Source organism: Caretta caretta, chromosome 3 (genome assembly GCF_965140235.1).
Source record: "Caretta caretta isolate rCarCar2 chromosome 3, rCarCar1.hap1, whole genome shotgun sequence".
Lineage (NCBI taxonomy): Eukaryota > Metazoa > Chordata > Testudines > Cheloniidae > Caretta > Caretta caretta.
In genome coordinates this window covers 207,863,824-207,887,713 of record NC_134208.1, presented here as the reverse complement: position 1 = coordinate 207,887,713, position 23,890 = coordinate 207,863,824, and the positions used below count along the sequence as shown (strand labels likewise).

Below are 23,890 nucleotides of genomic sequence, written 5' to 3'. Positions count from 1 at the left end.
TAGAAGCTGCAGTAATATGCAAGCTGTATGTGTCCTTTAGGGCTAACCCAAGCTGAACAACCGGGGATCCCTTGTTTATGCTTAGAAGTCTTGTCCTCTCCCTGAAGTCCAGGCTGTATAGGGATAACAATTTTTTCTTGACAGGGATTTTTATTCTGTTCCCCCAGAGCTCAAACGGATGGGGTGAGTCTCCGTGCACCTCTCCCCTTCAAGGGTGTGGGGGGAAGCAATCAACAAAGTTTTTGTCCTCTGATGTTCCACAATGGCTTGTCTGTGGGTCTTCTTTTGTTGGTCAGGAGATAAACTAGTATTTAAACTGTGGTAAACTAGTATTTCAAACTCGGTAATGCTTTTCTCCTAACTATGGAGGTTTACAATTTTAGAACAAACACTTTTACAGGTACAGAGCAAATACTTAAATATTATCTTATAGCATGGGTCACAGATATTATAAGTGAGATTACTGCATGCAGCAATTTACAAGCATTTCATAAAGTCTGAACACTAAACGCATTTCCATAAAGCTAATGACTATTGTAACAATACTAACATAGAGATGAGCTAGACTGGTTTACAGCGTTACAACTGTCAGTGTTCAGTGATGCCTAGGGGGCCTTGGCATGAGCTGGCACCTGATCTGCAGCATCACATGTCCCTCACACACTCCTGGGAAGGTCTGTGATTTCCTCCAGCCATGAGCACCTCTCACACACTCGCAGATGGGGGGACGCTCTCATTCCCCCACCACTCTGAGGCCACTCACAAGCCTATGTGACTCTCCCTTCTGTGAGTGACTCAGACACACTCATGGGGGGGGGACGACAACCCTGTGACTCCTCCCAGCCCTGAGCTCCCCTCCCACACACCCAGAGAGAGGGACCCTGTGAGGGGGGACCCTATGACTCCATCCTTACACCGTCACAGGGGGGACCCTATGACTTCAACCCTCACGCCCTCACAGGGGCGACCCTATGACTTCAACCTTCACACCTTCACAAGGGGGACCCTATGACTTCAACCCTCACACCCTCAGAAGGGGAACCCTATGACTCCCCCCTCACACCCTCACAGGGGGGACCCTATGACTCCCCCCTCACACCCTCACAGGGGCGACCCTATGACTCCCCCCTCACACCCTCACAGGGGCGACCCTATGACTTCAACCCTCACACCCTCACAGGGGCGACCCTATGACTTCAACCCTCACACCCTCACAAGGGGAACCCTATGACTCCCCCCCCACACCCTCACAGGGGCGACCCTATGACTTCAACCCTCACACCCTCACAGGGGCGACCCTATGACTTCAACCCTCACACCCTCACAAGGGGAACCCTATGACTCCCCCCTCACACCCTCACAGGGGCGACCCTATGACTTCAACCCTCACACCCTCACAGGGGCGACCCTATGACTCCCCCCTCACACCCTCACAGGGGCGACCCTATGACTCCCCCCTCACACCCTCACAGGAGCGACCCTATGACTTCAACCCTCACACGCCCACGGGGGGGGGGGGCACCCTGTGACTCCGCTCTTCACACGCCCACGGCGGGAGGGGGGCTGGCCCCGGATCCCCGGGCCGCAGAGCGCGGGAACCGGGGCGGTCCCGTGAGGGCTCCGGGCAGGGGCCGGCCGCGGGGGGCGGGCGCGGGGCGGAGCCGGGCTGGGAGGGAGCGGCCGGGATCCCCCTGGCGGCGGCGCGGCGGGGCGGGGCGGCGGCGCCGCTGTCCTTTGTGCTGCAGCCGGCATGTGGCCGGGCTGTGGCGGCGGGCGCCCGGCGGCGTGAGGGCAGCGGGCCGGGGGCCGGAGCCATGGGGCGGAGGCGGGCGCTGGTCAGCGCGCTCAGCCTGTGCCTCAGCCTGTGCGCCCTGGGGCTGCTGCTCACCGCCCTCCTCACCGACCACTGGTACGAGACCGACCCCCGGCGGCACCGCGCCGGCTGCGAGCGCCGCGCCCAGCGCCCCCGCCTGCTGCCCCTGCCCCTGCGCCGCCGCGGCCCCCGCCGCGCCGGGCCGCCCCCCGGCCCCGAGCCCGCTCGCCGCCCCCCGGCGCTGCCGGGGCTGGGCGTGCTGCAGTCCGGCTGCGCCCGCCCGCTCTTCGCCAGCTACGCCGGCCTGTGGAGGAAATGCTACTCCCTGGGCGTCGACCCGGACCTGGACAGCCTGGTGGAGAGAGGTCAGGGAGCGCGGCACGGGGCAGCGGGCACCCCCCCACCGCGCGCCTTGCTCCCCCCCGCGCGGCCCCCTGCGCGCCTTGCTCCCCCACCCCGCGCGGTCCCCTGCGCGCCTTGCACCCCCCCCCGCGCGGCCCCCTGCGCGCTTTGCAACCCCCCCCGCGCGCCTTGCACCCCCCCCGCGCGAGCCATGCACCCCCCCGCGCGACCCCCTGCGCGCCTTGTTCCCCCCGCGCGGCCCCCTGCACGCCTTGCACCCCCCCCGCGCGGCCCCCTGCGCGCTTTGCAACCCCCCCCGCGCGCCTTGCTCCCCCCCCCAGCGCGGTCCCCTGCGCGCCTTGCACCCCCCCCGCGCGGCCCCCTGCGCGCCTTGCACCCCCCCACCGCGCGCCTTGCTCCCCCCCCAGCGCGGTCCCCTGCGCGCCTTGCTCCCCCCCCAGCGCGGCCCCCTGCGCGCCTTGCACCCCCCCGCGCGGCCCCCTGCGCGCCTTGCACCCCCCCCCACCGCGCGCCTTGCTCCCCCCCCCAGCGCGGTCCCCTGCGCGCCTTGCACCCCCCCCGCGCGGCCCCCTGCGCGCCTTGCACCCCCCCCGCGCGGCCCCCTGCGCGCTTTGCAACCCCCCCCCGCGCGCCTTGCTCCCCCCCCCAGCGCGGTCCCCTGCGCGCCTTGCACCCCCCCCGCGCGGCCCCCTGCGCGCCTTGCACCCCCCCACCGCGCGCCTTGCTCCCCCCCCAGCGCGGTCCCCTGCGCGCCTTGCTCCCCCCCCAGCGCGGCCCCCTGCGCGCCTTGCACCCCCCCGCGCGGCCCCCTGCGCGCCTTGCACCCCCCCCACCGCGCGCCTTGCTCCCCCCCCCAGCGCGGTCCCCTGCGCGCCTTGCACCCCCCCCGCGCGGCCCCCTGCGCGCCTTGCACCCCCCCACCGCGCGCCTTGCTCCCCCCCCAGCGCGGTCCCCTGCGCTCCTTGCTCCCCCCCCAGCGCGGTCCCCTGCGCGCCTTGCACCCCCCCGCGCGGCCCCCTGCGCGCCTTGCACCCCCCCACCGCGCTCCTTGCTCCCCCCCCAGCGCGGTCCCCTGCGCGCCTTGCTCCCCCACCCCGCGCGGTCCCCTGCGCGCCTTGCACCCCCCCCGCGCGGCCCCCTGCGCGCTTTGCAACCCCCCCCCGCGCGCCTTGCTCCCCCCCCCAGCGCGGTCCCCTGCGCGCCTTGCACCCCCCCCGCGCGGCCCCCTGCGCGCTTTGCAACCCCCCCCGCGCGCCTTGCCCCCCCCCCAGCGCGGTCCCCTGCGCGCCTTGCACCCCCGCGCGGCCCCCTGCGCGCTTTGCAACCCCCCCCGCGCGCCTTGCTCCCCCCCCCAGCGCGGTCCCCTGCGCGCCTTGCACCCCCCCCGCGCGGCCCCCTGCGCGCTTTGCAACCCCCCCCGCGCGCCTTGCCCCCCCCCAGCGCGGTCCCCTGCGCGCCTTGCACCCCCGCGCGGCCCCCTGCGCGCTTTGCAACCCCCCCCGCGCGCCTTGCTCCCCCCCCCAGCGCGGTCCCCTGCGCGCCTTGCACCCCCCCCGCGCGGCCCCCTGCGCGCTTTGCAACCCCCCCCGCGCGCCTTGCTCCCCCCCCCAGCGCGGTCCCCTGCGCGCCTTGCACCCCCCCCGCGCGGCCCCCTGCGCGCTTTGCAACCCCCCCCGCGCGCCTTGCTCCCCCCCCCAGCGCGGTCCCCTGCGCGCCTTGCACCCCCCCCGCGCGGCCCCCTGCGCGCCTTGCACCCCCCCACCGCGCGCCTTGCTCCCCCCCCAGCGCGGTCCCCTGCGCGCCTTGCACCCTCCCCGCGCGGTCCCCTGCGCGCCTTGCACCCCCCCACCGCGCGCCTTGCTCCCCCCCCAGCGCGGTCCCCTGCGCGCCTTGCTCCCCCCCAGCGCGGCCCCCTGCGCGCCTTGCACCCCCCCGCGCGGTCCCCTGCGCGCTTTGCAACCCCCCCCGCGCGGTCCCCCGCGCGCCTTGCACCCCCCCCGCGCGAGCCATGCACCCCCCCGCGCGACCCCCTGCGCGCCTTGTTCCCCCCGCGCGGCCCCCTGCACGCCTTGCACCCCCCCGCGCGGTCCCCTGCGCGCCTTGCACCCCCCCGCGCGGTCCCCCGCGCGCCTTGCACCCCCCCTGCGTGGTCCCCTGCGCGCTTTGCAACCCCCCCCGCGCGGTCCCCCGCGCGCCTTGCTCCCCCCCCCCGCGCGGTCCCCTGCGCGCCTTGCACCCCCCCGCGCGGTCCCCTGCGCGCCTTGCACCCCCCCCGCGCGGCCCCCTGCGCGCCTTGCACCCCCCCCGGCACGAGCCATGCACCCCCCCGCGCGGCCCCCTGCGCGCCTTGCACCCCCCCCGGCACAAGCCATGCACCCCCCCGCGCGGCCCCCTGCGCGCCTTGCACCCCCCCCCGCGCGGTCCCCTGCGCGCCTTGCACCCCCCCGCGCGGTCCCCTGCGCGCTTTGCAACCCCCCCCCGCGCGGTCCCCCGCGCGCCTTGCACCCCCCCGCGCGGTCCCCCGCGCGCCTTGCACCGCCCCGCGCGTGCCATGCACCCTCTCCTGCACGGCCTCTGCGCTCCTTGCACCCCCCGTGCGCCATGCACCCCCCCCGCGAGGCCCCCTGCGCAAAATGCACCCCCCCGGCGTAGCCCCCTGCACGCCTTGCACCCCCCTGCGTGCCTTTCACCCCCCCCGCGCACCTTGCATCCCACCGTGCGCCATGCACCCCTCTACGCGCCTTGCACCTCCCCCCGCGCGCCTTGCACCCCCCCTGCTTGGCCCCCTGCGCGCCTTTCACCCCCCCCGCGCACCTTGCATCCCACCGTGCGCCATGCACCCCTCTACGCGCCTTGCACCTCCCCCCGCGCGCCTTGCACCCCCCCTGCGCAGCTTGCACCCCCCCCCGCGCACCTTGCATCCCACCGTGCGCCATGCACCCCTCTGCGCGCCTTGCACCTCCCCCCGCGCGCCTTTCACCCCCCCTGCACGGCCCCCTGCGCGCCTTGCACCCTCCCCCGCGCGGCCCCCTGCGCGCCTTGCTCCCCCCCCCGCGCGGCCCCCTGCGCGCCTTGCTCCCCCCCCGCGCGGTCCCCTGCGCGCCTTGCACCCCCCCCGCGCGGTCCCCTGCGCGCCTTGCACCCCCCCGCGTGGTCCCCTGCGCGCTTTGCAACCCACCCGCGCGGTCCCCTGCGCGCCTTGCACCCCCCCCGCGCGGCCCCCTGCGCGCCTTGCTCCCCCCCCCGCGCGGTCCCCTGCGCGCCTTGCACCCCCCCCCGCGCGGTCCCCTGCGCGCCTTGCACCCCCCCCCGCGCGGTCCCCTGCGCGCCTTGCACCCCCCCCGCGCGGCCCCCTGCGCGCCTTGCACCCCCCCCGGCACGAGCCATGCACCCCCCCGCGCGGCCCCCTGCGCGCCTTGCACCCCCCCCCGCGCGGCCCCCTGCGTGCCTTGCACCCCCCCCCCGCATGGCCCCCTGCGCGCCTTGCACCCCCCCGCGCGGCCCCCTGCGCTCCTTGCACCCCCCGCGCGGTTCCCTGCGCGCCTTGCACCTCCCCCTGCGCGGTCCCCTGCGCGCCTTGCACCCCCCCACGCGGTCCCCCGCGCGACTTGCACCCCCCCGCGCGTGCCATGCACCCTCTCCTGCACGGCCTCTGCGCTCCTTGCACCCCCCGTGCGCCATGCACCCCCCCCCGCGAGGCCCCCTGCGCAAAATGCACCCCCCCGGCGTGGCCCCCTGCACGCCTTGCACCCCCCTGCGCGCCTTTCACCCCCCCCGCGCACCTTGCATCCCACCGTGCGCCATGCACCCCTCTACGCGCCTTGCACCTCCCCCCGCGCGCCTTGCACCCCCCCTGCTTGGCCCCCTGCACGCCTTTCACCCCCCCCGCGCACCTTGCATCCCACTGTGCGCCATGCACCCCTCTACGCGCCTTGCACCTCCCCCTGCGCGCCTTGCACCCCCCCTGCACGGCCCCCTGCGCGCTTTGCACCCCCCTCCAACACTACTCGCTGCGCGGCCACTGTGCACCTTGCACCCCCGACTCTACCCCCGGCGTGCCCAGCGTGCGCCTTGCACACACCCCCAGACCACCCCCTGCGCGGCCAGCGTGCGCCTTGCACCCCCCCCCCCACGGTCACCCCCCGCGCGCCTTGCACCCCCCCCAAGACCAACCCCCCACGCGGACCCCTGCGCTCCAAATGCATGTGAATTATGCACCCTTAGTACACCATGGACTCCCAGTGCATAGGTACTATACACCCCCAGTGCCTTCAGTGCCCAGGCACTGTGTGCATCCAAGATTCCCCTGCCCAAACACCATGTATCCCCTGACCTAGGAATGCATTGGCACTGTGCACCTTTAATGCACCATGCTCCCACATCCCCTATGAACGGCTACTGTGGATTATGCACCTCTTAACTGTGCACCCTCTTACCCACCAATCCACATGCACCCTGGGGTGTTCTCTGGCCCTTTCGGCAGGGCCCTCAGCACCCACCCTCCTTTGGGATTGGCTGCCAGTGCTTTATGTGCAGGAGTAGCTGGCCTACAGTTACAGTAGCTACTCTTCTACTGCTCCCACAGTTAGGCTGCTGTGTACGTCTAAGCGTATGTTGCCTAATATTAAGCAGGCCATTTTTTGTTACTTCTCTGTGTACCTGAAGCAGCCTTCAACAGGCCTCCTGTACATCTCCTCTTTGTGTAAAAATATGCGCTGGTCATCTAGTAGAACCTCTGTTCCTCCTAAGTGAAAAAAACAAATATAGCCCAGATAATAACACTTCTCTCTCTTCAGAAATTAAAAGGAATAGTCAAGAAACATTTGCATCATTTGTCACCCCAATCTGAGATGTGACTTTTCTGCTTCCTCCCTTCATTGTCATCTGTTAAATTAGACCTTTGTAGAACAGCCAAGCCTTATGTCACATACATATGGGCTAATGTTCTTCTTTAGTACATATTGGGGAACAAAGATAATATGTTTCTTTTATGTTGCATCAATAGATTAAACATTTTCAAACTACACATATTGACTTAATGCAGGGTTTTTGTTTGTTTGGTTAGTTGTTTTGTTTTTTCCTAATATTTAACTCTGATATTATATAAGTATTATAAACCTTTTAATTACACCAACAAATAATGTGTAATACACTATTTCATGCTCAAAAGGGTGAGCAGACATCACTTTCTCTTCTTTAGCCACTTGATTAGAGGAATAGGGTAGTTAGTTATATTGTTAACATTAGGTGGAGTGAATGTTGCACAAAATATCTGTAACTTAATTAAACATTTCAAAGGTGTGCCTCTGAAGACACAAAATTTCGTTTACCAGATTGGCCTGAGAATAAGGTAAATAGCTTGCATTATGGCAATGAAGATGCACATGTGAGTGCTGCATTTCATACCATCTTAAGCCAAGTAATACACTTGCAAATTAGTAGAGAAATGCAAAAATAGATATTGCTTTAAGTGTTCTTATGCTCATGATCAGCAGACTCATTGTGACATTTAATTGCTTGTGCCTTAAGGAATAACATTTTGGATTTGGAGTCAGCTGCACCCTAGAGCACATGCAAATACCTTCCCTGGGATGGATGTTGTATTTTCAGGGCCAGCCCTGCTCATAACCCATTCCCCATGCCTCTGTTTATACCCAAAATGGCATTTGTTCTCTGCAGCCAACATTCTTGACTTCTGATTAAAGTCCAAGGGCCAGCTGCTCCGCTTGTGTAAATTGGCATCCCTCCATTGACTTCAGTGCAAATATGAAGATTTACACCAGCTGAGGATGCATCTCAAAATGTCCCAGAGAGTATCTTTCATATATTAATATGTACAATGAGAGAAATCACAAAGGCCCTGCATTGCCTCTCTCTCTCCAGTCTTACACTGGTGTGTCCATCCCGTTAATTCCTGACTAGCATGAGAGGACCTTTTATAGATATTCCCATAGAGATGAACACTAATCTAAACACATAATCATTGTGTCTGCAGACAGGTAACTTTTTCCTTTCCATAAACATCACCGCTCTCTCAGGCATAGGCCTCTTTCCTGAGACTCATATTAAGTATGTTAGTAACAAATGCATTTACAGTTGCTTACCACTTCAGAAAAAACACCTTTGCAGCATAGTTAAATTCAGATCACAACCTTGCATCCCTTTATTTTCCATATGCTGTCTCCTTTTAGTTAAAAAGGGTTTAATCTGTTTTAATAGTAAATTAAACTAAAAAGACATCAGTAACATTTGGTCCCCAGTTCCTGCCATCCCATGTGGCCAGCTGATCTCCCACAGCCAGTACCTCTTGGATGTCACCTTGACTGAGTGTCCCAAGTTTGCTCCTCTTGTGCATCTCACTAGAGGTCAGAAGAGTGTTTCCTTTTGAAAATAGACTGTTATTGGGGCAAATTCACTGTGGTCCGAGACCCAAAAGTATCTTAACTAAAAACATAGTGAAAGGGAACCATTGTGGTGGGTGGAAAATAGTAAATTCCAGTGCTCCAAGCTGAGGTCACTTCACACCGCACTGGTTAGGTGCTGGTAGAAAGGGTTCACAAGGAAGGTTCCAGATCCTCCAGGGTATTTAGGCACCTAACTTTCAGTGAAACCAGTGGGAGTTGGGCCCCTAAATGCCTCTGAGGATGTGAGACAAAGTTCACATATTGGGTTCAGCCATCTCCTTCCTTGACTCCATCTCCATCCAGCTCTCATGCTTCCTACAAGTCAGCACCTCTCCAAGTAGCCTGGCTGTCCTCTGACCTGTCCCTGATGCCCTTGGCAAGGGAGGGGGAGAGTTCTTACTCAGTGCCCTTCCTGGGTGATTCACTTTCAGCTCCTCATGGAACCAGTTTAGTTTCATTATTATTTATATTGCAATAGTATCTTGTTCTTTGGGAGTTCCCTCTGTGCAGTCACACCTGTGGGATTGACTCCCTCTCCTCTTGGCATTTGCACTTGAAGCCAGGGCACATTAGCCCACAAGAATCACAAGTGGGAAATGCACAGGGCCCCTCAAAGAAGAAACATTCCCTGCCCCCCAAAGAGCTGACCATCTAAATAGACAAGACAGACACATCTGACCCAGGCCTTGCCCAGGGATAAGCTGCTGCAGTGTGTCTAGGGGTGTGTCACTGCAGAGTGCTTACGGAATGCTTCAGTGCAGCTGAGTAAGCAGCCCTGGTCTGGCTGCAGGTTTGCCTCACATGTACCACAGAATTGCTCATGGTTTCTCTGTCACGAAGCCTTTCACTGATGCGATGCAACCTGTCACAATGTCATTGAGCTTAGCGGGAAAGGGCTGGATCCTGCCAAGTGCTGATTACCCCAAGCCCCACCTGAAATCAATGAGGGTGCTCAGCACCTTGCACCATCAGCCCCTAAGGACAGCTATGCAGCTGCCGGTCAGGGCAGTACACTGGGCACTTCAGCTTCCATACAGTGGAGCCAGACTGCCTTATTGCAAAGCAAACGTGGGGTTATCCGTACAGGGCCAGGTATTGGCTGTTAAAGCAACAGCCCCTTTTGGGGAGTGCCAGGGAACACCGCCAGTGGCGGATCTTGTAGGCATTTGTTCTGCTGAGAGCACAGCCAGACAGCTCTACATGTGCTGGGGGAGCGCGCAGAGGAGCAGCAGCTGCTACATACTGTGACATGGGTGCGTCATGTGTTTTCCCACCCATCACAGATCCACAGGATTGGTGCTATGTCCCCAGCTTTGGATTGGTCTGTAGGAGGAACCCCTTCAATGTGCCAGACCCCTTAGGGGTCTCCCTTTTCCTCCAGGGTAAGCTATGTGGCTTCACTACCTCCTTAGACTGGACCTCTGGGCCTGCAGAACCTCTGCTTCACACCGTGAGCTCCGTTCATTCAGCAAGTCCAGCTGAGACAGATCCCTGATGGAGACTTGTCCACTCTGCAGGGGTTCATGCACCTCGCCCATTATTTGCAGCGACACTCACCCAGCGTTGTCCAAACAGTCGGGTTTATTAGTCATCTGGAACACAGCATAGGAAGTCCTTTAGGGTAGTATAGAGAACTGAAGGTTAAAGCATAGGTCATTCTGGTTAACCCAGAGCCCAGCCAAGCTGTAAGGAACCCCTTGATTCAAGGTCTCGCTCTGTGTCTGACCTCCTTCATCAGACCCCAGGTGAGTCCCGACTCCTTCCAGCAGCCAACACTTATCTCCCCACTTCGTACCTCTCCAGTCCTTTGATCTCAAGCTGGGGGACTGTTGTTCTCTAAGGAGAGATGGGGAAGTCCTTATCCAAGAGTCATTGGTTGCTAGGTCCTGTCTGTATCCCATTGACTTTCAATGAGATTAGGGCTCCTTATTGCCTACATCTCTTCTGAAAAAAATGGACAGGCTCCTAAATCACTTAGGAACTTCTAAGTTCCTGGGACCTTGTGGGGCTGGATTTCCTTCAACATCTTGTGGGGGGAGAGGGCTCCTTAGAAAAGGCTCCAGGGTGAATGCAGACCAGCGGGTGGATGTGTGCGTGTGTGTGTGCATGTGCACACGCGGGTGAACTCTCCCAGCCCGAGAAGCTTGCGCATCTCTCACTAGCATCAAGCTTCTGCCATTTGTAGGGAGAGGTGGTGTTGGGTGTGGAACTGGAAGTGCAGGGTAGAAGCTGCGAGGTAGTCTGTGGGCACGGGGAGAGCAAATGGAGAGAATGCACTGTGGACTAATTATATTAGAAGACAATTTACAGCCTTGCTGTCAGTGTTTAACACAGTATTCTCTGGGGGAACCTGCTTGGTTTTTAGCAGGTGGGTTAATGAAGTCTGTTCCTTCCTTTCCTGAAGGTATTGTTCAGAGATGCACAGCTATCAAATACCACTTCTCCCAGCCAATGCACTTACGAAACATTCCATTCAATTTAACCAAGACCATCCAGCAAGATGAGTGGCATCTGCTTCGTAAGTACACAAATTGTCAGCCTCTCATCTGGGGATGCACAAGATTCTCCATAACTCTGTCAGTGTTTCACATGAAAAAGCAAGACAACATGCTGGTCTGTAGATAGGGTTTGCCATCCTGAATCAGACCAGGGCTCTGTCTAGTCCAGTTACCTCTCTCTGGCCAGGGGCCAGTATCAGACGCTTTGAAGAAAGGGGTAAGAAATCCCATAGTAAGCAAATATGGAATAACCTACCTACAGGGAAATATCTTCCTAGCCCCTATCCTTTACAGGTTGGCTTATGCCCCGAAGCATGGCTGTTTATATCCATCTAAATCTTTTTTTTTATTTTAAATCCCATCTGATGTAACTCTGGATGTTCTTGTTATTCAGATAATTGGTCAGTCTTTTTTTGAATCCTGATAGACTCTTGGCCTAAATTATATCTTGTGGCAATGAGTTCTACAGGCTAACTGCACAATATGTAAAAATGTATTTGCTTTTATCTGTTTTAAATTTGTTGCCTCGCAATTTCATTAGATATCCCCTCATTCTGTGTTATGAGAAAGGGTAAATAGGAACCAACCCCTGGTTTAATTTTTCTGTACTGCTTATTATATTCTATACCTCTGTCAAGTCCCCTCTTATTCCTCTCCTGTCTGAACAGTCCCAATCTTTTCCTTCTCACTTGAAAGTTAATTTTTTTCATAACCCTAATCCTTCTTGTTGTCTGTCTCTAAACCACTTGTATTATCTGCTGTGGTCTCTTAGATAGGGTGACCAGAACTGGTATTCCAGGTCAGGTCACATCATTGGTGCTGGTAGTGACATTAGAACACTTTCAGTATTAGTTTCTGTTCCATTGCATCTACATCTAAACATTTTGTTTGCTCTTTTAACCATTGCTACACATTGAGGAGGGTTTAGTCCTCTGAGGAGGTTGTTTAGTCAGCTATCCACTGTGGAGCCCACATCATCTTACGGAGTGGTTACAATTAATTTAGAACCCAGCTTTGCCTATGAGTGGCTCGAAAGATTCTTCCAATATGCATTAACATGCATTTGCCAACAGGGTTTGTAAATAGTTCCTTGTCATTCTCTTTTTTGCTCTAAGCAAAAGGGTGATGTTTAATCTCTGCTCTACTTCTTATATGGAAGCAGATTTAAGAAGAATCACGGCTGGTTTTCTGGGCATGGCAGCTGCTGTTCTTCTCTGTGGATGCATTGTAGCGGCAGTCAGTTTCTTTTGGGAGGAAAGCCTCACGCAGCACGTGGCAGGCCTTCTATTCCTTATGACAGGTATTGTGCCATCTTTGTGTGCTAATTACAAATGAAGCCCTTGATTAGGTTTCTCTTTGGTAGACTGTGCTTTGTTATCCATCAGCAGAGAACACCTTCCTTTGATCTTTCCACTTAGAACTGACTTTCCACTGCAGCTATTTGGGTAGATGTCAAAAAAGCAGGCAAGATTTTTCTGAGTACTATAAGAAGACAGAAAGGGACTATTTAATTTCTTCTTCCAAAATGGGAATAAAAAGTTTGTCCTTCATGCTCCATACCTGTGCCTGGGAGAAAGAAGGGGTAAGGGCACTCCGTTACAGCGCTTGCATAGACTGTGCAAACTTTAGGACCGGGCGTGCAGGGGCAAGTGGGCATTGTGCCATTGCTTACTTCCCTGCTTGAGCATGTGGATGAGGAAGAGTGGGCAGAGCCTGGGCTCCTTGCCTTCAATTACCAGCCAGCAAACCTGAGACAGCATGGGGGGAGTGTCATAATTTGCTGGGAAATGATTTCTTTCCAAAGCAAAGAGGGAGGCTGAGACTAAATTGTGTTTGAGTTACAAAGTCTGCCAGGGCTATTCCTGGAGGGGTGCAGTTTACATCCCCTCTTTTGCACAAGACTGGGTCTAAAGACAAAAATCTATCCCTAAACTTCACGTTAGTGGGGAAGATGAGTGAATAGGTTTCCCCCCGCCCCATGTCTTCTTCTTCACTCTGTCCTTGAAACAACAAAGGAGAAGTCTAAATTACAACAAAAGCAGCAGTTGTAGAGTTAAGTCAGTGTAACAATTTTATTTTTGTCCCAGTCATTTATAACTTCTTGCAACTTTCACCCCTCACGTTACTGTTTTCCATCATTGGTCTTTTCCTAAAAATGAACTTTTTGGGGAAGTTTGAGGAAAAGTGTTCAGCTGTTTTTGCAGAGTGAAGGTGGGCAGGTGTTATTTGGTTTGTATTATTAAAAAAAAGTCTTTCATTTGTAACTAGCAAAAATGGAAAAGGGTAGGAAAGGTTAAATTCATTGTGGGAAAAGACCTTAATAAGAAGCAATTATTTTCCCTGATCTGGAGGAAATTTATATTGATTTGACCAAGTTATTAACCTCTGAAAACCACATCTGAGCATGCACCATAGATTTTATTCCATAAACTTGTAAAGTGCAAGCTTAAGGAAAAATTCATTGTGGCTGGATGTGTATAGCTAATTTCACTGCATACTGAAAAATCTAGCCCCATAGATTGCTGCAGAGCCAGGAGGGACACATTGGACAGGGAGAGGAGCTCCTGCAGACAGGTGTGCAGTGGCTGAGAGACGAGGACCTCCACATCAGAGCTATGTTGGGGAAGGTTGGCTGGGGATGCATGTTTGAGTAAATGACACGTACAGACTAGATTTTGTCAAGTGCATACAAAACTATTGCCTCAGCCCACCATGGATCTTGTGAGGTGTGAAGGGGCTGCTCTCAACCCTGGGTCTTAAGGAGTGCATGAAGAGAAGTCTCCAATCTGAATATGTTAAGCAGGCCTCATGAATCCACAGGTGGGGCACTTAAGACGCCTGCTCTAAAAGAATTGTGGGGTAACAACTGCAACAAACCTTAAACTGCTTGTAAAAACTGAGAGCGTTTTTTCAAGTATCAGAGTAGCAGCCATGTTAGTCTATATCCGCAAAAAGAACAGGAGGACTTGTGGCACCTTAGAGACTAACACATTTATTTGAGCATAAGCTTTTGTGGGCTAAAATCCCCTTCATCGGATGCATGCAGTGGAAAATACAGTAGGAAGAGATATATATACACACAGAGAACATGAAACAATGGGTGTTATCTTACACACTATAATGAGAGTGATCAGTTAAAGTGAGCTATTACCAGCAGGAGAGAAAAAAAAAAACAAAACCAAAACCAAAAAAACTCTTTTGTAGTGATAATCAAGATGGGCCATTTCCAGCAGTTGACAAGAACGTGTGAGGAACAGTAGGGGGGGAAACTAAACATTGGGAAATAGTTTTACTTTGTGTAATGACAGATCCACTCCCAGTCTTTATTCAAGCCTAATTTAATGGTGTCCAGTTTGCAAATTAATTCCAATTCAGCATTCAAAAACCAGTTGGAGAACACTTCAATCTCCCTGGTCTCTTGATTACAGACCTAAAAGTCGCAATATTACAACAAAAAAAACTTAAAAAACAGACTCCAACAAGAGACTGTTGGAAATGGCCCATCTTGATTATCACTACAAAAGGGTCCCCCCCCTGTGCTGGTTCTCCTGTTCTTTTTTCAAGTAGGAACTAGAAGAAGTTATATTAAGTTCATAATTAAAATACAGAGCCAGCGCTCAAAGACTTGTATAGTCAGATAAGACCTTGAAACATTGCGAATGCCAGCATTAATACCACATGTTCTATCCAAGTAAGAAAACAGCTTTTGCCTAGTTTTTTGATTTATAAAAACTATGTTTAACAGGGATGTGTTTGCTCTTTTATTTATCCCAGACTGTATAAATCTACTAACCCTGAGAATATGTTTTGTTTGCAGGAATATTTTGCACTATTTCTCTGTGCACTTATGCAGCAAGTATATCATATGATCTAAACCGCCTACCAGCATTCATATATAGTCTTCCTAATGATGTGGAACATGGATACAGCTGGTCTATATTTTGTGCATGGTGCAGTTTAGGATTTATAGTAGCAGCAGGATGTCTTTGTGCTGCTTATCCATTTGTTCACAGGACCAAGATTATTCATCTAAAGTCTGCCAGAAACTCTTCTGTATGACTGCTTCTCAGAAGATGGTGTTCTCTACCCTTGTTCAGTGACAGGTGAACAATATTGTTCAAGGACTTACCACAACAAAGAAAAAAGTGAAAGGAAAGTTACATTCAGGATTCCATGCACAAATACCTACCTGATCCTTCAAAATCTACTAGTCAGGAAACAAGAGGAGTTCTGTTCTGCTTCCTAGCTGACTGAAATCAAATAGAGGAAACACCTTCCCAAGGACAAGAATAGTGGGGGTATTAACTGCTTCAGTCAATATACTGTGTATGTGTGTGTCTGAAAGGAGATGAGGCTATTCACACAGGAAAAGAGAAGGAAAAGCTGTGATGAGAATTTAGGGCTATTTCTATTTTTCAAATGTTTGTACATAAAGTAACTTATCAGAGGAAAAAAAATCATTGCCAAATGAGTCTTAGTCAGAAAAAATGCTTTTCTTTCCATAGGATCATACTTAATACACTTCAATTCAGCTTCTTCTGAACTTTAATTTGGGGGGGTTGTTTGTTTTTTGCTGTCAGATAGACCCAGTCTCTGTCCATGTACCCCATATGAATGTTCTTTGTCAAAACAAGATTCCTGCTTGGTTTTTATTTCCCTTTGTACTTTATAAGTAACCAAAAAATGTTTATTGCTTATATAGCTAAGAGATTCACAGTGTGGAGAGATTCACCATTCCCACGGATATCATTGGAAGTCACCTCTGTTGTGAAGCTTCAGCATCTTTGTGTTAAACTACAATTCAGTAGTAAAACACCTCCCTCTATGAACATCGTGTTGTGTTGAGTAGAAAAGTTAGTGGCTTGGAACTGGGTTTTCTCTTGATGCTGATGCATCTTAACCCTGAGTAGGAATCATTACAGCAGGATTTCTAGTGACAGGGTAGTCGCAGATCCAGTCAAGTGCCCCTCTTGGTTCTCACCAGACTTCTGTGAGAGGCAATGCAGGCCCTGGCTCCCAGGTTTTAAGCCTCCAGACTCTGAACCAGTGCTCCCACCCCTCCCCTCATGAGCTCTACTGTCCCCACCTGCAGAGGTATAAATATCCTTCATTTACAACTGCAGTGTGAAAGCATGGCATGGCGCAGTCTCACTCCCCACCCTCAGACACTGTTCTGGGGTCAGACCTTTGTGATTTAGCAGGAGGAACAGAGGTGTTTGGAGGGGGCACTTATCCCTTTTGTAACCTCAGCATGAAACGTTTGGGGGTGGAAAAGGGAGATGGTGTATTGCTAGACAGAACTTGAAGTTGGCCCGTGGTGAGTGCCTCCCCCAGCCCACAAGCATGAATGTACACATGCAACTCCCTCCAAGAATAACTGGTGAAGAACCTGTTCTTGTTTCCTTCCACCCTTAGGGCAGGGTTTCCCTAGTCTTGGAAAGCTGCGTGGCCCCTGTATGAAAGTGAAATCAACTATACCTTCCTTCTCACAACACTGTGTTGATACAGGCGTATCCCACATGAGTGCTTGCTTACTCACAGTAGATTGGGTGGTTCTTTACAGCAGGATACTTCCTCACATGCTTTAGTGAACAATGGTTTGAGGCTCTTTGCAAACTCAGGCAGACATCTCTGCATCAGTTAAGTCTGAAGACCATGACATGACTTTCTTTGCAACCAGAACAGCTAGAGCTTTTTTGATGAAAGCAGAGACTCTAGAAAACAAGTGAGAGGCTTATCTGCACACACCCCTCTGAAGAACACCATTTCAAGCTGTTTGGATTTGCCCATAGCTGTGGAATATTAGCAGCTGAGAAAGGTTAAGGTACTGGCCAATCTCTGCCCACCCCCTACTTAGCTGCCATGGTTAATTAGCCCTTTGAAAGCATGTCATGGCAAGGGCTAGTGAAATAGCACACTAAGTAGCAGCTTTATGCCAAACTGCAAAATGGCTTTTGTATCATTTTTATTTTAGCTTACACATTTATCCATAGTCTTGACTGGTAATGCATCTAAAAAGTCACTGTGCTAGAAAATTTCCAGTTACAAGTAGCTAAATACTCCTTAACAAGGTCAGACTTTTAAACAGTATATGTAATGCTACAATAGTTTTAGGTAGCATGATCTCTGACCAAGCTAAGATACACACTCCATGAGATTTCCCTTTAGAAAATACTTTCCTTGATTTATAGGTGGACTTTTACTCCCGGTAAAACTGACCACTCTGACTCAGGGTGCTGCCACTTTAAACATACCCTGTCCAATGTGCAGAAGAGCATCATTGTGCAGACTTGCTCTAAAACTCTAAAGATCTTGTACATGACAGTGCCAAAGTTGTATGAATTAGAGTCAGAGCAGAGATCTCTTAAGAATTAATAGAGACAGAGCTAGTGTTTCCACTTCTATTTCCTTCTGTTCTCCACACTACGCAGCGCTGTCAAAGGTGGGATTCTTTGGGTAAACATCAGCAGGGGAGAGGTTTAAGATTTCATCCACTGATGGCCCATCATCTTCTGGTAGTATCTCTGCCTCAAACATACGCTGAAGCAAAGCATCAACTGTCCTGTACCCTGAGAAAAGAAAAACAAACAACACTGGTTTCTATAGTGGCCTAGGCTAGTTAGCCATTCCCTTAATTTACTTTATGCTCAAAGGCTAAGTCATTTTGTGATATATGTTCCTCACTTTGGGTGACAAGTCACTGAGGTGTCTACCCTGCCAGTTTACATCCCCATTCCCCAGCAAACAAAGGCAGCTCTTTCAATCAGCATGTGTTATTTACCACTGTAAAAACATGTACATGCGAGAACCTCCCTCTGTAGGATTGGTCCCTACAACACATTTTCTAGCACTTTGTCCGCTAACTATTTGAACATCCTGAACAAATCCACAATGAAAGAGCAAACAGTTTTCATTAACTGCTGCCTTTTCAGGGTTTTTTTTCCAATGAAGCTGTTTTGATAGAGCACTTGAAGAAGCAGGGAGCGTTATATGAGGCCCCTAGACTCAGGCTTTCAATCAGTTTGTGCGTTAAACAGCAAATCCAGACTTATAGTGAACTTCAACTGGATTCAATAGGAAACAATCAAGACACAGGGAGAATGTTTCTGGAGAGGAAGGATGAGCATTAAACCAAGCAGTAAGAGTTGCAAAGAGTTACCAAAGAGTCTCAGCCAGGATAAAAGTGAAGTGGATACAAGGAGAAAACAGCAACAAAGAGGCTTCCTAACATCTGGAGAAGCTGAACCACCAAGACTGTTCCTGTGTAAGTAGCTCCTGCAGGCAACGAGCTTGTGCTGTAAAGCCCAGGAGCTTGACAAAGAAAGTGCTACAATAAAAAACAGCATAAACACTATTAGAATCTGACTGGGGGGGGGGTGCCAAAAAGCCCAAACTGAGTTCTGATTCTCTGTTGGGCTTGATCGTGCCACATTTGATCACAAACATGTGGCATGCTCAGATGAAAGAGGTGCTGGGGGCTCAAGCACATTTTTTACTTTTGTAGCTGACACAGCAAGCATAGAGGTGCCAGGGCTATGCACAGCCAAGCCAAGAGCCCTGGAAAAAATTAAGCCCTGCCAGTGACCATCATACTTCATGGACGAGAAGATATGTGAGGGTTGGAAATACTCCGAAAGAGACTTCTTGGTCCCAGCCTGCTGTTTAAAGGGGATTTAGAAGAAGTCTCTAGGTGGGTTTTAGCTGCAGGGACAGCTACACTTATATCAGCTTCCTCTGCCACCCCTCCACAGGGGTGCTCCCCTCCCTGCCTTGGGACCTGAAGTCCATTTGAAACCTGTATTTGAGACATCAGGAGAGAATTAAGGTTTTGAACAACTCATCAGGAGTGGCTTCTAGAGTCCCACTAAGCTTTTTTTCCAAATGGTCAAGTGAACATGCCATCCTGTAATGGCGACTGCACACGAGTAGGCGTTTGGAGAGGGGCTCAGTTGGGTAGAGGCACACTGCACCTAAAACACACACACCACAATAGCCTGCGAGGGTGCACTCACTGACTCATTGCTGTGGGTTGATTAATGCCAATTCACAGCAACTTAGTAAGAATCTGTTTGCCAGCCCCAGGAGTCTTCCAGCTGCAGTTCATCACCCTAGAATATTTGTTATCTCAAGAGAGACCTGACAGACAAGCAGAGAATTCAGCAGTGGATTTGTTCCCCAGAGAAGAGCCTTTGGGAATGGACTTACTTTTAGAAGCTATTTTAAACATCAGCCCTTTAGACTTTTTCTTGGTTATTTCTTCCCCTCCAAGGTCATTCTCGTTGGTTTCCATGTTGTCCATTAGTTTGCCATCACGTAGTTCTTCCCTTTAAATAAAAATATATATCCCTATGAAGCCACTTAAAAATGCACTCCAGTGCTCTCCACAAGTTCATGAATTGGACTGGCTCTCCCAGACTCTTGCTACTGGGGCTTAGAGCCCCAGAAGTCCCTCCCCCAAAAGCCCCTCTGCATGCAAAGCAGAGCATGGCTCAGAATCAATGGAGCAGACCCTGCGATGCAGGAGCAGAACCCCCACACCTCTGGCAGGAGAAAGCAGAGAAGGGGACAGCAACCTTTTCCCATTCTAAACATAAAACCAACAACTGCTACTGACAGTCTTCCAGCGGGGTCAGCGAAATGCTGGCCTCTTACAGCAAGGAGAACATGCCTGTCTGCCTCCCACCCTGCAACTGGGAATTAGCAGAGATGTCTGTCCAGAAATTGTCTCATTTTAGCTGTTAGCCCCTTATGGGCCAAGTCAGCTGCCTGAGCTCACACTCCTCTGCCCAAGCCATGTTCTAGGCTAGGGTTTAAAGCAACTAACACCACACCTTTCAATCAGAGTCCGGATGCCCCCAGCTGGTCTAATGAGGGAAATTGGACTGTCTCTGAATACAGCGTCTAGAGCAGCCCGAGGCAGTTTTGTTGATTTCACTAAAGTAGCTCCCTGAACACCCCTCTCTGCCAAAGGCCCCCCTCTCTCTCGGTGTCTGTGTGCAGGAGCGAAGGGGGAAATGTGAGAGAAAGTGGAGGTGTATAGATAAGAGATCCTATGCATAAGAGAGTCACCTTTTTCTAAGGCATCTGATCACCACAATGGTGGGGAGGCTATAAAATGGAACTGAACTCACCCAGGAGACTGTGGAAACCTAGATCAGATGCCTGAACTCTTGTATTTCTCTCAACTGCACATCACTAAGGAAAATCTGATTACACGGTCCATCAATAACTGGAGGTGTTGAGAGACCCACCCACAAAGTACCAAGTTTCCCCTGTAGTTTACTTACTCTTGGATTCCTACTCCCAGCTCTTGAATTTTCCTCTCAATGGCAGTTTCTACTTCACTCTTTTCCAGTGAGTACTCCACAAAGAAAGCTTCTAGGATAAATGCTATGAGAATACTGAAAGGGGGGAGGGGAAAGACATGCTGTTTGGGCATGTTATTAATTAAAGGCAGGATTATACAATGTTTTTGCAGAGCAAGCCCTCACATTATTCATCGATTTCCACAGTAGCAGACTGTGGAATTCCTGGCCCATCAGTACAAATCTGTCAGTGCATAGATACTGTGGAAATGCCCCCAGAGCAACAGATAACCTTTGCTATTTGCCAAAGCCCCCCAACATGTCTTCATGGCCTGGCACTGAACAGGGATGGAGGAACTGGCAGAGTCCCAGTCAGATTTGCAGCTAGACACAGTTTAATTCTTATTCTTTAAAATTCCAGCCCCAAGCAGCACTTTACAGAGGTAAGCACGGTTGTCCATGAGACTTGTTTAGGGCTAGATGCCCTTCCCCTCTCTAAAGCATCCCCAATCCTTTCTCCACAGGAGACACAGAATCCTGCATTCCTTCCTGCCTTGTCTGTTCCATCTTTTAAGGAGGAGAATCACCCTTTACATCCATAAGGTGTCCCCTGGCTCAGTACCCCTTCACGCCTCCGTCAGCAAGAGGCGTTTGCAGGGGAACCACTGTAACCCAGAGCCCAAACGTATCAACCCAAGCACACAGCAGTGCTCCAGCTGCCCAGGCAGGAAGAGCCCTGTGAACTCATTACCTCAGGCCTTCAGCCTGCTGTGGCTCTAAGCCCCATGCTTCCCCACCTCAAACAGATAGAAATGTCACTGAACTTACTTAATTATCATGATCACCACCACAACGTGGAAGGCAATGAAGTACAGCTTGGCAGCCTGGTGTGTGACCAGGGCAAACCCATTGGCAAGAAGTATGAAGTTAAGGACTAGGACAGATAGGAAACTTCTCCCTGCTGAGAACAGCCTGCTTGAGACAGTCAGGCTGATGACAAGAGAAGACACATTTGAGCTTCCCTTGGTGATTCTTCCTCATTAAAAACTTCACTGAAGGGAACTGAGATCGCATTTCTTTCTCCATTTTGACCTCATTGAAGTCAATGGTGTGGGGCGTCTTTCCATTGACTTCGGTGGGCTCTGGATTGGACCCTGTGTTATAGATACAGAAAGGATATCATGCCACTGATTGACAACAGTTAGCTCCATCAGAACAACGAAGGAAGATGTGATGTCATTGAAGTTGTTCTTGCAGTATTTGGCTCGAGCAAACAGAGAATCTTTTAAAGCAGGGTTTCCGCACTCCAGGGCATGATGGGCAGTGGAATTCCTGGAAAAGAACTGGATTTTCCCCTGGAATAGTTCCATGCCAATGATAGCAAACATGTAGTATACTACCTGGGGGGGAGGGAGAGAGAGAGAGACCCATTCTCATAGATTGAAATGTCACGCGACAGCTTTACCCAGCAGAGTACGGAAGCATTTAAGATTCCATCATCAAATTCCCCAGTGCACATTCCACAATGCACTCTCCAGATTCTGGCCACTTGAGCCAACTGTGGCTTCTCTGAGACACTTTGAGGATGGCTGGTATTAGAAGATTAACAGAGACTTAGTCCAGGAAGTAGTGATTCCATGTAAGGTTTAAAAATAAACTAAGAACAGAGGGAGAAGAATACTGAACTGGAATCTAAGTTGATGGAGTTGAAGATTTCCAATTTATCAGCAGATTTTTTTGGGGGGGGTGGGGGGGTGGGAATCAAGAGTTTCCATGTCAGTTACTTGCCCAGATCAGCATTCAGGATTCTGCATAGGACAGCAGCATCAGGGAGGGAGGGAGGGAGAGAGAGAAAAGAAAAAAAAAAAGTCCTGAACTGGCACCTAGGGAGAACCAGACCGTTAAATAGCTTTACACATAAATAACCCTGAAAATATTCGGGTCTACCCATACAGCCTTGATTCTGGCCGGAGAGTGACCGTGCTGAAGCTTTATAGTTCACCTCTTGAACATAAAAATCAGAATTCTAAGGAAAACAAGGTCATGCTACGGCAGGAACTGCTGCACTTCAGAGTTAGCGTCCAGGGTGCTTACCAGAGCCAGCCCACCAAAGGTCAGCATTGTCGGCACAATGTTTATGAGCGTATTCATGATGACCCGGAATCTAGAACAAGACAAGTCATGAAAGCCCCATGCCCAGACACTTATTTAAAGAGATATTCCAGGAATTCCTGATAGTTGGTGCCTTTTTGAGCAATGGAGTCCCCCATTTTGTTTTGCAGGGGTGAGAGAAAAGAGATGGCAGATCTCCGAGAGATCACTGGCCCATTTGCCTCTGCTGGTTGTTGGTGCCATTTCTCTGCCACTGTCCTACATTAATACGGAACAGGGCTGAGCTGTAGGCTTGATCCTGTTTAACACCGTCTGCCTGCTTGCCTGCCTGCCTGCCCCTGGGCGGCCTTGTGTGGCTTTCCAATTTCACAGGGGCAGCACTGTGTCTGCTCTAGTGGGCTCTCGCTTAGGTGTCTTAGTGAGTGGTGGGCTTATTCCTGTTTGAGGAAAGGGCCGGTGGGGCCCTTAGGCCTAGTCTACAGTTGAGTTTCATTGGTACAAACTACGCTGGGTAGGGGATGATGTGTCATCAACATAGTGGTAAAATCCTTTAGCAAGGACACAGTTTATACCAGGATAAAGGTGCCTTATTCTAGTACAGCTTATTCTCCTTCCCATATGGGAATAACTACCCGGGTATCAAAGCCCCCTTGTAAAGCCATGCAGCCCTTGTAAAGCCATACGGCAGCATGGATGCAGCCAGCTACACCACTAATGTGTGTCACCAAGGCCTCGATCTTCTCAGCTGAGCAGACGTTAGCTAGCTGGGAGACCTGGTCCCCTGCCAGCCTCTAGATCAGCTCAGTGCAGTGGTAGAGGGCTACAGCCCCATTACATTCTTTACCTTTGAATGCTATCCACAATCCTAATGAGCCGGAGGACTCTCAGTATGAAGACAATATCCAGCACTTGCTGGCTGTTGTATTGACTTGCTGAGGAAGAAAGCAGCACCAGCAGCTTTTAGTACACATGATCTCCAATGCTTCCCCGTTTGCCTAAGACAAAGGCTAATGCAATCACTAGGCAAAGCACAGAAAGTGTCCCCCATCAGTCACAGTACAACAGCAGAATGAGACAGAGCCCCGAGATGGTTGTGCGTCACAAAAGGTTCTATTTCTATCATCCTCAAAGACATGTACCGGAATTGCATACACAACACTTCAGATTCTGACGGGGATGGGTGGTTTGTATTTCAAAACCCAAAATAAAATAAAGGGGTTTGTTTCTGCGCCCGTCCAATATAAAAGAGGTAGTATTTAATTTAAAATGGATACCTTTCCATCGTTATTACATACTTAGCTGGAACAAACACAAATATGTTGTAATCTAAACAAGGTTACCTACGCAAAGGGCACAGGTTACGGATTCATTCTTCCACGGATTGTTATTTAAATC

The 23,890-nt window shown here is 52.4% G+C and overlaps 2 protein-coding genes across 3 annotated transcripts in view; one reads left to right on the top strand and one right to left on the bottom strand.

Annotated features, from left to right (window-relative positions):
- The first annotated feature begins 1,686 nt into the window (after positions 1-1,686).
- On the top strand, positions 1,687-15,907 carry TMEM178A (transmembrane protein 178A). 2 transcript variants are annotated; one of them, XM_048842415.2, is made up of 4 exons: positions 1,687-2,178; positions 10,985-11,098; positions 12,241-12,378; positions 14,896-15,907. In XM_048842415.2, exons 1-4 carry the CDS (start codon positions 1,815-1,817, stop codon positions 15,135-15,137), a joined length of 858 nt encoding a protein of 285 aa, XP_048698372.1. In that variant the 5' UTR covers positions 1,687-1,814; the 3' UTR covers positions 15,138-15,907. The 2 variants fall into 2 exon arrangements, with proteins under 2 accessions (XP_048698372.1, XP_048698373.1); XM_048842416.2 differs by having other exon boundaries at positions 1,761-1,909.
- A 1,119-nt stretch (positions 15,908-17,026) lies between these two features.
- LOC125633305 (two pore channel protein 2) overlaps positions 17,027-23,890 on the bottom strand; it is a 28,538-nt gene continuing 21,674 nt past the window's right edge. The window contains exons 13-19 of the mRNA XM_048842414.2: positions 23,340-23,427; positions 22,478-22,547; positions 21,564-21,783; positions 21,212-21,302; positions 20,366-20,479; positions 19,284-19,402; positions 17,027-17,647 (exon numbers count right to left, since the gene is read on the bottom strand). Of these exons, the coding sequence (XP_048698371.2) occupies positions 17,502-17,647; positions 19,284-19,402; positions 20,366-20,479; positions 21,212-21,302; positions 21,564-21,783; positions 22,478-22,547; positions 23,340-23,427 (848 nt within the window). The 3' untranslated portion in view covers positions 17,027-17,501. The remainder of the gene's footprint in view (positions 17,648-19,283; positions 19,403-20,365; positions 20,480-21,211; positions 21,303-21,563; positions 21,784-22,477; positions 22,548-23,339; positions 23,428-23,890) is intronic.